The sequence below is a fragment of the Entamoeba dispar genome, genomic scaffold (genome assembly GCF_000209125.1).
Source record: "Entamoeba dispar SAW760 scf_1105229463813 genomic scaffold, whole genome shotgun sequence".
In the NCBI taxonomy this organism is placed as follows: Eukaryota; Evosea; order Mastigamoebida; family Endamoebidae; genus Entamoeba; species Entamoeba dispar.
This window is the reverse complement of record NW_001855880.1, coordinates 2,711-13,778: the sequence shown is the minus strand read 5'-3', so window position 1 is coordinate 13,778 and position 11,068 is coordinate 2,711. Positions and strand designations below refer to the sequence as shown.

The 11,068-nt window shown below is 24.2% G+C and overlaps 5 protein-coding genes across 5 annotated transcripts, besides 20 other annotated features; 2 read left to right on the top strand and 3 right to left on the bottom strand.

Annotated features, from left to right (window-relative positions):
* Positions 1-89: 89 nt before the first annotated feature.
* Positions 90-162: a microsatellite.
* Positions 163-178: 16 nt separating this feature from the next.
* Positions 179-347: a microsatellite.
* Positions 348-475: 128 nt separating this feature from the next.
* Positions 476-504: a sequence feature (AT_rich).
* Positions 505-668: 164 nt separating this feature from the next.
* Positions 669-708: a sequence feature (AT_rich).
* Positions 709-736: 28 nt separating this feature from the next.
* Positions 737-774: a sequence feature (AT_rich).
* A 210-nt stretch (positions 775-984) lies between these two features.
* Positions 985-2,340, top strand: EDI_057770 (cysteine protease, putative; the record flags this gene model as incomplete). Its single annotated transcript, XM_001741642.1, has 1 exon — positions 985-2,340. One exon carries the CDS (start codon positions 985-987, stop codon positions 2,338-2,340), a length of 1,356 nt encoding a protein of 451 aa, XP_001741694.1.
* Positions 2,341-2,551: 211 nt separating this feature from the next.
* Positions 2,552-2,619: a repeat region.
* Positions 2,620-2,648: 29 nt separating this feature from the next.
* Positions 2,649-2,709: a sequence feature (AT_rich).
* EDI_057760 (uncharacterized protein) lies at positions 2,697-4,880 on the bottom strand (the record flags this gene model as incomplete). Its single annotated transcript, XM_001741641.1, has 1 exon — positions 2,697-4,880. The coding sequence occupies one exon, from the start codon at positions 4,878-4,880 to the stop codon at positions 2,697-2,699; it is 2,184 nt and encodes a 727-aa protein (XP_001741693.1).
* Positions 3,533-3,553: a sequence feature (AT_rich).
* Positions 3,654-3,690: a sequence feature (AT_rich).
* Positions 3,749-3,771: a sequence feature (AT_rich).
* Position 4,881: 1 nt separating the features above from the next.
* Positions 4,882-4,968: a sequence feature (AT_rich).
* Positions 4,969-5,044: 76 nt separating this feature from the next.
* Positions 5,045-6,100, top strand: EDI_057750 (uncharacterized protein; the record flags this gene model as incomplete). Its single annotated transcript, XM_001741640.1, has 1 exon — positions 5,045-6,100. The coding sequence occupies one exon, from the start codon at positions 5,045-5,047 to the stop codon at positions 6,098-6,100; it is 1,056 nt and encodes a 351-aa protein (XP_001741692.1).
* Positions 6,097-6,174: a sequence feature (AT_rich).
* A 356-nt stretch (positions 6,175-6,530) lies between these two features.
* Positions 6,531-6,603: a sequence feature (AT_rich).
* Positions 6,604-6,954: 351 nt separating this feature from the next.
* Positions 6,955-6,975: a sequence feature (AT_rich).
* A 69-nt stretch (positions 6,976-7,044) lies between these two features.
* Positions 7,045-7,692, bottom strand: EDI_057740 (uncharacterized protein; the record flags this gene model as incomplete). The annotated part of the gene is made up of 1 exon (XM_001741639.1): positions 7,045-7,692. One exon carries the CDS (start codon positions 7,690-7,692, stop codon positions 7,045-7,047), a length of 648 nt encoding a protein of 215 aa, XP_001741691.1.
* Positions 7,693-7,860: 168 nt separating this feature from the next.
* Positions 7,861-7,900: a sequence feature (AT_rich).
* Positions 7,901-7,930: 30 nt separating this feature from the next.
* Positions 7,931-7,973: a sequence feature (AT_rich).
* A 339-nt stretch (positions 7,974-8,312) lies between these two features.
* On the bottom strand, positions 8,313-9,974 carry EDI_057730 (uncharacterized protein; the record flags this gene model as incomplete). The annotated part of the gene is made up of 1 exon (XM_001741638.1): positions 8,313-9,974. The coding sequence occupies one exon, from the start codon at positions 9,972-9,974 to the stop codon at positions 8,313-8,315; it is 1,662 nt and encodes a 553-aa protein (XP_001741690.1).
* Positions 9,203-9,238: a sequence feature (AT_rich).
* Positions 9,441-9,466: a sequence feature (AT_rich).
* Positions 9,975-10,519: 545 nt separating the features above from the next.
* Positions 10,520-10,799: a sequence feature (AT_rich).
* A 39-nt stretch (positions 10,800-10,838) lies between these two features.
* Positions 10,839-10,931: a sequence feature (AT_rich).
* The last annotated feature ends 137 nt before the right edge of the window (positions 10,932-11,068 follow it).

Below are 11,068 nucleotides of genomic sequence, written 5' to 3'. Positions count from 1 at the left end.
AAATCGACAAGTAATTATATATAATCAACAAAAGAATAGAATAGAGAAATAAATCATTTAATTTATAGTGATGATTTAAAATAATTACAAATAACAAAATAATAAGAATATTTAAAATAATTAATAATAAAATAAATAATGATAAATGATGAATAATAATAAATGAAAATATACCAGAAGAAATAAAAAATAACACACAAATAAGTAATACCAAACAATATAAATATCTATGAATAGAAATAGTGAATAAATTAAAGAAAGAAAGATAAAGGAGAAGAATAATTAATACAAACAAAAGGGTAATAAATGAAAAAAAATGAAATAATGTATATGAAACACAAAAATGATATGTCTAAATTAATACCTTGATGTTGCTATTCTTAAGAAATCAACCAAAATAGTCTTTATTGAAATAGATTCTTTGATAATGTTGCAATTATGTCATGATAAGTAATAACTTTTTTCTTTAGCTCTCTTATTTTTAATTAAATTATTTTTATAATACGATAAACTTCTTCACTAACTTTTTTTTTTACAAAATATGTTATTTATTGCTTGAATTTATAAAAGTCTTCAGTTAAAAAGGAAATATAATTTCTAAATATATAGTTAACATGATATTTATTATATGAATAACCTGAAAAATTATCAACAAACTATGAAAATACATATTTTATTTTTTCAATTTATAAAATATAAAAAATTATTCAGCGAATTAAGTTGAAAGTTTTGATTCTAATAATTTTTTTAAAAGAATCAAAAAATATAATAAAAGAATTTTCACCTTTAAAAAAAAAACATCGAAGTAAAATGAACATAGAATTTTTATAAAAAAGAAGAGAAAAAGTATTTTTAATTAAATCTTTTTCCTTCTAAACAAAAGATTATTTCTCTTAATTTAGAAAAAATTATTCGATATGATAATATTTTGTTACATAAAGAAATGAAAGGTATTTGAGTCATCTCAGAACAGATAAAAGACAAATGGTATTGTTAATACTAATACTTACAGTCCTTTGTAAAGCAGAGTTTGATCTTAACCTTGATGACCATTCATTATTTAATCAATTCCAAGCTAAATACAATAAAGTCTATGAAACACCAAGTCAAAAATTATATAGATTCTCAATTTTTAAAGAAAGAGTTAAATTAATTAGACAAAGAAATGCAGAAAGAACAAGAGAATCAGATGCAATCTTTGTAATAAATGCATTAACAGATTTATATCCAGCAGAGTATGGAGTAGTTCCACCTATTCCAATTGATATTTCTAAATTAAAAGGATATGATGACCATTACAATAGAGATTATAATGAACCACCACCTTTACCAGAAGGAGATATACTTCCAGTATATCATACTTATTGTGGTAAATATGTTGTTAATAATACGAAAAGAGATGCAGTTGATTTATGTGGAAAACAATTTAATCAAGGGTCATGTGGTTCATGTTATGCAGCATCAACAGCAAATTTAGGACAATATCTTTATGCCAATATTTCATATTATTATAATGACAAAGATATTAATAAAACTGTTAAACCATTATTCACACCACAACGTTGGATAGATAAAGCAATTCCAGGAGGAACTAATCTTCAAATTAGTAGGAGGTGTTGTGGAGGAAATCCAATGAATATTCTTGATGCTGAACCATCATATTCACTTGAATCAGATTATCCATATATCGATGGATCAGGATCAACAAGCACATCATGTTCACCACGAGGAGATCAAAATCCAAATGTTAAAATTCAAATGAGAAATGACCATTACCATGTTTTTGCCGTTACAGGAACTCATGAAGAAAAAGTATTGACATTAAAAAAGATTCTTCATCATTATGGACCTATTTCAACTGCTATTTACAGTAATGCAGACGTTTTATTTGCAAATGCAGGAAGTGGTATTTATACATTCCCATCAACATGTACTGACACTACTTCAACAGATCATCAAGTTATTCTTGTTGGTTATGGTAAAGAAGATGGAAGAGAATTCTTTATTATGAGAAATTCATGGTATGATGGTTGGGGAGATGGAGATAATTATTTAAAGATATCAACTGATGTTTTGTGTGGAATTGGTCAAAAGATTGGTGATTATATTATTCCATTAAATTACATTGTATTTGCTGGTAATTGCAAGTTAGATAAAAATTGTAATTCTTGTGATGAAAAAACATTAGTGTGTTCTTCTTGTAAAGAAAATACTACTCTTGATGCAAGAGGAATGTGTGTTGGTGAATGGGAAGATCCTTATGCTAATGTTGATGATGGGTCTGTTTCAATTCTTTTGAATATGAGTATTCTCCTTATACTATTATTCTTTATGATTTAAATTAATTTCTTTTAATGATCTGTTTTGTTTTATATAACGAATATTTCTATTTATTTTAACATTCATTACAATAATTTAAAATATACTTCAGAGAATTAAATAAATTTTGTATCGGTTGATTTGTATTTAGATTTCTTATCTTCTAGAAATAACAAAAAAATTTAAGTTCTTTTGTCCTATTTTATTTAATAGTAGAGATGTATTTAAAATCAAAAGTAATCAATTAAGTATTAATAGAATTGTCCTCTAATGTTCCTTGTTTCAAGGAGGAGATCAATCTAACAGTATTATTACAATACAGAAAAATGTATATTAAAAAAAACAAAAAAAATATTTAATTAAATAACAAAAAAAAATTAAATTATTTTAGACCAAGATAATACAATAGAAGAGATATCAGGTCGTAGTTGACAATTTGGATTAAGCATTTGTGTTAATAAATCTTTCCAATTTTCTAATAAAGCAGGGAAAGAGACGTTGTTAATTGAAAAAGGAATAGAACCAACAGAACCACCACAAGATAAAATACAGGCGATAGCAAAACTAAAAACATCACCAGATTTAGTAAAAGGAAGACCATTTAAAACTTCAGGAGGAGTATAAATAGAGGTAGTTAAAAGAGTAGGAATCCAATAATCAGATAATTTACCATTACCAAAAGAGTCAACAACAAAAGAGTCTAAAGTAATGTTTTGATGAATAAAATTATTTTTATGTAATTCATCTAAACCTTTAGCAACATCTAATAAAATATTAAGGATATTATCAGAAGAACAAATAGTATGAAAATGGTCAGTCATAATAATTAAATTTGGATGAATACAACATTTTTTAATTGGAACAAGAAAATTAGATATTTGAGAGAATTCAAAACGATTAATAATTTCTTTAGATAAAGTAAAAGAGAAAGGAGGATATTTGTTAATTGTTAATTCATTTTCAGTTGTAATAATTAAATCATCACTACAATAAATATTATCTTCATTGCTAATAAATGATACAGGTAATTCAATATAATCATTTTCATTTTGTCCAATTAATATATCAATTGTTGCTCTTGAACATAATGGAATTACATTTATTGAACATTTTTGTGTTGATCTTGGTGGAATAAGGATTTCAGTTGTTTCTACATTAATACAACATTTATGAGAATTAATAAATAAAGTAATTGAATTTGATTCTCTATTTGTAATAAAAATATTAAATATTTGATTTTCACAAACATTTCCATTTAATTGAATTTCTGATGGTGAAATAGTAAATGATGTTCCACTTATTCCTGTTTCTTGTAATGCTTTATTATAACCATCTAATAAAATTATTAATATAATAATAAATATTAATATTCCAATTGCAATACAACATAATGTTAATATCATATGATTTGTATCAAGACTAACCATACAATTATTATTATAAAATATATATCCCTTTGGACATGAACACTGTTGTCCTACACAATATTCTTTTAATGTTTCTGTTATATTGATCATTATTTCTTGTTTTATGATTCCTTTTTCATTTGTATTTATTGCTCCTCCAATAAATACATATCCACTTCTTATTCCAACACTCCATCCTGCAAATTGTGATGAAATATTTCCACTATACTCCCATAATTTTTTAAATCTAATTGGTTGGTCTGTAAGATAATAATCATAATATAAAATTGCTCCTCCACTATTATAATTTATTCCTTTATTAGTAAATGGTGTTCCAATAATTATAAGACTTCCATAAGTATAAATAAGTTGTGATCCAGTTGGATTGTATAATACTGAATTATTTATTGAATTATAAAATGGTATTATTATTGTTTCTCCATTTTTATAAAAATCATTTGGTGAATTAACTTGAAGTCTATTTAAACCTGTAATCGGTGCATAAAGTACATTAAATTTATTCATTCTAATTGGGTCATAATTAAATGTTTCTGAATATGGATATGAAACACTACCGTAATAATATAATTCTCCTTTTGTTTTATCTATTTCATATAATTTGACATTAGTTCTATTTCCTTTTACAGCAATCATTTCATTTCCTCCACTAATTGATTTCCCACACCAAATATTAGTTGAGAGTTGATGTTGGAGATGAATATTATATTCATTTAATAACGAGTTTTTACATAAAAAGATTATATCTCCTTGTTTTCTATGGACAAGAGTCATATCACTATCTTTATCAAAATCTTGTTCTCTTGTCGTCACTAAATATGCTGGTTGGTTTGAGATATCATATATCTCAAATACTTTATTATGAACAGCTATTACTGTTGTATTCGATTGAACTACATTGGGTCGTGTTATCCCTTCTCTTGTTGTTAACGTTAATTGAATTGTTTCTGCAAATGGTAATATTCCATCTAATGAATATGAATTAGAATCGTTTATTAAATGTGATGTTATAAATGTATATGGATACTCTCCATACTCATCAATGTATGTATGAATAATAACTCTATTCATCGATGGATTAAATGTTACATTAACTAATATTGCAAATGAAACACTTAAAAGAAGTAAATAAATCATGTTTTTTATTTTTATTTTAAAGTTCTTTTTCTTTTCAAAAAACACAAAAATAATTTTTTTAATTTTTTTTTTTAAGAATTTTTTTTAAGAAAGTGAATGATGTAGAAATAAAAAAAACAAAGGACGTTGTGATAAGATGGATCTCAATATCTTTCAGTTGATTTATGTTGTCTTTTTTTATTTGTCTTTCGTTAGTATTTGCAGAAGAAAGTTATAAGTATTATGTTCATCAAGTAGAACAGGGGTATCAAGTCATTTATAAACTTAATAGTTGTTTATTTGAAGCTAAAGGAAGGTATATCCAATTTAGTTTAGATAGTAACTCTGATCAATCAAACCGAGTTGTTCTTAAAAAAATATATAGTGACAATGGATGCACGAACAAAGATGGGAAAGAGGAGGAAGGTACTAAAATTTTTATTGATGATTTTAACACATTAAAGGATACTATCGACTTCTCTCCAATTAACAGCAAAATTCTTTCTTCATGCAAGGATAGTGGAGAAGATACAATTATTTATAACTATCCTATTGAATGTACTCAAGACTTAAACAGTTATTACAAATATAGTCAAGACGATACTAATACCATTTATAGACAAACTTATTTTGATGATAAATGTGAATCCCTCTTTTATAATGTCCCTACAATAAAAAGTTGTAAATGTATTTCTTTTGATAAGAATACTTTTGTTGAATTAGTTACATGTCCATCTGAACTAACTTGTAAGGAATTTCAAATAAAGAAAGATGGAGAATGTCATTGTATTGAAAATTATAGAAAATTAGAAGATGGTTCATGTGAATATCAATGTTTTGGTAAAGGCATTAAAGTGAATGAACAAAATAATGGATGTGATTGTACTGATGGATATACTGCAAATGGTCCTCAACGATGTACTTTGGTTTGTAATAACAATTTTGTTCCCAATGAAGAAAATGACCAATGCATATGTGATTTAACAAAAGGATATACTTTGGTAGATGGAAAATGTATTAAAAATGAAGAGAAAGAAACTACTAACACAACAACAATATATATTGTAGCAATCATTATTTTATTGTTAATCGTTACAATTGGTATTGTTGCTTTCTTCTGGTACACTCGAAAACCACGTTCAGTCCATTCACAAAATAGAGGTGATAATAATGATGCTTTCTCAGTTGCCTTGACAGATGAATTAGATTTAACACAACAATCACAATCACGAAATGCTTAAAAAAAATTAAATCTCATTTTTTTTATCTTTTTTTTCAATTTTCTTCTTTTAATTTTTAGAATAAAAAAATAATAGTTGTGTAAATTAAAGCATTAAAGTAGGATAAGTTTGATCAAATTTTAGTCGTTGTATTATTTGTGGTTGAATTTCTGTAATTCTGATTGATGACTGCTCTATTAGGACAACTGGAACAAAAGGACTCTGTGCTATGATTGAATCGTTGGTGATGTTTTAGGCTTTTAATCTCATTTAATACTTTTTAACTTTCTTTTGATCAAAATTATAACAACCAAATTCAGGTGTTTTAGTTGACTGAATTTCTTTTATTTTTTAGTGTAACTTGTTTCACTTAGTTTGGCTCAACTTATCTAGTAACAAAACAAAAAAATAAACAATAAGATTGTAATCATTTGTCTTTGATTAACGAAGGAAAAAAATACTTTTTAAGATATGATTTTTTATCTATTTTTTAAGTTCAAAGAATAAAATTATTAAAAATAAAACTAACTTAATAAATGTGTTATTCTTTTTTATATTGATAGTTGAAATGTTAAATTCTTTATATCTCCTGGATTACCAACACAATCGCTAGACTCTTGCATACTCAATAAACAAGGATTTTGTCTGGTAAACCCACACTTACATAAAGTTCCAGAACTACACCTCATTATAAATCCTTCACTATAACCATAACACCAAATAAAGAGAGTATCATCTAAACAATAAAACCCATCCACTTGTCTGTAACATAATGAATCATTTGCATCTGAGATTAAAATAAATAAAAAGAAACTAAGAAAAAGAATTATCATTTCGTTTTGTTAAAAATTAATTTCTCTTAAATCATGATTGTCTTTTTATTATTTTAAAATAAAGAAATCATGTACACATTACATTTAAAAAAGAAGTGAATTAAATAAAACAACAAAAAAATACCTTACTATTTAAGCAAAATTAGCAAATAACTTTTCATATTCATTATTGATTCTAATCATATAATTAATGTCATAATCTTTTTCTTCAGGCCTTCCTCTTTTTTCAATATTTTCTTTTTGCATTAATGGATCACTACAAAATAGTAAGAATAATGCACTTTCTGATCGTCTCCAACATTGTAATGTTTGTTGTTTAACAATTTGAAATACTCCATCAATGGAATGTTTACAACTATCTATCTTAGTAAAAACACATTCATGATATTTTGGGATATTATAACATTGATATAACTCTTCTGTTTTTATTTTTAAATCACTAAACTCTTCTTCAGTGATTTTACCTTGAAGATAAGATTCTGTTGCAAAAATGTTAATAGAATCAGCAGGACTTCTTTCCATAATAACATATTTCATATCCTTTGCCTTTTCCAATTGTTCTCGATAACAATCAATAATAAATAATTGGAATTGATATATAGAACCTTTACCTTTCAAAGTTTCTTCAAGCATTTTTTTTCCAATATTGGGTTTAAAGTCAATGCATTCTTTAATAAATGTTCTTTCTTTTTTTGGTAGGCTTTTCTTTAATCTATGAATTAAAGTAGATTTACCTACTCCTACACCACCTGTGATCATAATAAATTGTTGGTATTTCATAATACCGTTATTTAATGATTTCAAGTTCAGATATTGTCTTTTCATCTCATCTTTTTCTCTTTTACATTTTGTATTTTTGGAAAATTAAAATTTTTAGGGTTAGAAACCCTTCTATTTTTTTAAAAAAGTAAAAGAAAACTTTAATTTTACTGTATCATAATTTTTTCGATTTATTATTATTTAACCTAAAAATAAAAAAATTAATTTAGTGAGAATAACACAAACTTATAAAGTTATGTTTAAATAACAAAATTAAATAAAAACTCTAAAATTATTATAAACCAATATAAAGTAATCTGAGTAATAACTTTTTTATTCCGTTAAAGTCAAATTTCTCTCTTTGCAGATTTCATTATCGTTTTAACAGATAATAATATTAAATTTGTACTAAACAATAAAGAGTACAACAATGCCTATCATCGTTTTTTTCTTTTAAATTACTGTTCAATTAGTATTATCTCTGTTCTAAAAGTAAAAAAAAAATGAAATAATATAATAGTTACAAAGAAGAATTGCTTATAAGTTTATTATTAAAAAAAATAGTGTTTAGAAGTTGATGTATTAAAAAGAGAGTATAACAAAAGATGAATTGAATAAATACAATTAAGTCATAACTTTTGTTAACAAATAATACAAGATTGTTTTTTCTTCTTTTTAGATAATTTTTTCTTCTTTTTAGATAGTTTCTTTAACTTTTCTTCTGATAAAGAGGAAGAAGAAGTTGAACTAATAAGAGTCAAATTTAAAGGAGCAGAGTCCGATAAGTTAGATGAATTATTTACTTTTAGTTTAAAACTTTCACTGGAATTAAAAGTAAATTTAAGTAAACTAGGAGAAGAGACATTAGAGTGTCTTTTATAAACTCCCATTAATTCACGATCTCTTTCTGCTTTTTCTTTTTCTTTAAGAAGGTTAATAAGTAATTGTTTATAATAAATAGAAGAATATTTAAATTCAAAATAGGGGAGTGGAACATCTTTTTTAAAATTGAAGACCATTGCTTTTTCAAATATTTTAATAAATTCATTAAAGCTAAGAAATCCATCTTTATCATCATCTAATTTACTAAAAAGAGTCCTTAAATTTTTATAAAATGGTTTACTGTTTTTATCAATTTTTGATACAAATGTTTTTGTTATAGAGAAGTCAATTCCTTTTCCTCCTATATTAAAAGCATTAAAAACTAAATTAAATAATGCAACCATTTTAGCATATTCTTTATCTTCAAATAATTTACTTGCTTCATTTAAATATGTTTGGAAATATTTAAGATGAAGTGAACAATAAATAAATTCATTAATAGTAAAATAATCAACACTTGTTCTATGAAAACAATTAAAAATTGATCGTATTGGTAATCGATTTATATCCATTCTTATTAATGCACTAATTCCATCTGTTGTAAGTATTCCTAATATTTCTCCATGTTCTTCATCTGTAATTCCATCAGCAATGACTTTAATTAATGATATTAAAGAATCATCAGTATTATCATAAAGAATAAATGACCAATAATTAAATAATATTTGTTCAAAAATATTATAATCGATAGGTACTTCTAATGATGTAAATAAATGAATTGTATCAAGTAATGATGTAGCTTCATTAATAGATGCACTTTGTTCAAAAAAATTAAAATCTTCTTTTCTTAAAAATGTTCCAGCACCAGTTCTATCAAATTTGTCAAAGAAGTATTTTAATAAAGTACGAATATATCCCATTTTATTTTCAGTAGTATCAACTGTTACATATTTTTTATTAATATAATTTAAATCTTCTCCTATTGATAAAAGACGATTTTTTGTTAATCGTTCTTGTTTAGGAGAAGTACAATTTAATAAGAAAAACCATTGTAATTTTGGAAATTCATTAATTAATGGTTTAATTTGGTATGCATTTCCATTTTCTTCATTTTCTTTTTTCAATGAATTAATAGCTTTATGTCTAGGGATGATAAAAGTTTCAACAGAAAGGACACCTACTGGTTGAGATTGGTTGAGGATCTCTCTGTCTTTTAGTTTCTTAAAGTCATTAATTGTACTAGATTTACTAATTCTTTTCCTTGTTATTGTTAATCCATCTGAAAATGTAATAGAAGTATCATTTTGAACTGGTTGAATATTAAATTTAACACGAGTAATTTCAGGTCTTAAATTTGATATTTGAGTATCAGATTTTGGTATAATTTCTTCCACAATAACTTTTTCGATGACTGAACAATCTTTAATTGGTGATTTTTTTTCATTTTGTTCTGATTCTTTTTTTTTGTCGATTGTATTCATATAGTTCTCAAACAATTGTATATAGTCCATGAATGAACAGTTTATTTTATACAGAGATATTTTTTTTAATCTTTCATTTTTATAAGAAAGTAGGTTTATTTTTCTTTTTTTTTGTGGTTTAATTTTTTATTAATGTTCTAAGTCATTATTATTGAAAAGATAACTTTCGTTATCTTTCTTATATTTAGCTTCTTTTTAATTTTCTTCTTCACTGATTTTTGAATTATTGACTATGTATATCACTGACTCTTTTAATATTTAACCATTGTTTAATACCTGTTGTTTTATTTCCTTAATTGGACTTTATTGGTTGGTTTGATGAAATAAATATTACCTATCTTTTTGTTAAACTCACTTGGACTTTTCCTTTTATCACAGTTCACTAGAATGAATGCAATGAAAGAGTTGAAAAATAAAAATGGTTATTCTGATTTTATATGAAACGGTTGAAAGATTTCTTCATTATTTAATTTATTCATTGTTTTGTTTTTCTGAATTTTTTGTTTTGAAGTTAGAAATGGAATTGTTGACATAAAAAACAATTCATTATTAATAGAATTTTTTACATTTCATTTTCAAAATGAAATTTCAATATTTAATAATAAAAATTCATATTAAATCCTTTTTATTTTTTTTTAATTTTTGTTATTTCAATAACTAAAACAATAACAAATTTTTATTTGTACTAACAAAGAAGGAATATTATTTTAACAAAATTATAGTTATTTATGAATTAAAAAAAAACGAAAAGATATTTTTCCTTAAATTTGCTGTTGTTTTTAATAAAATAAATTTTTCAATAGTTTTTAATATTTTAAAAATAAAGAATTTGTTATTTCTTCTCATAACAGATGGAAAAACTAGATTATTTTAACTTAATGAATTAATTTTAAATTTAAATTTATACGAATAACAAATTATTATTATAAAAAAGTGTTTATTTCTATATATTAATTACTCTATTTGTTATGTTGTTAAATGAACATATCTTTTTGTTCAACCAAGTACCTCCTTCTTTTGATAGTAATGATACGACAGTATAAAAGTTAATGTATGTTAATAACCCTTTCTTCACAAAATTTTAAACAAAAGCA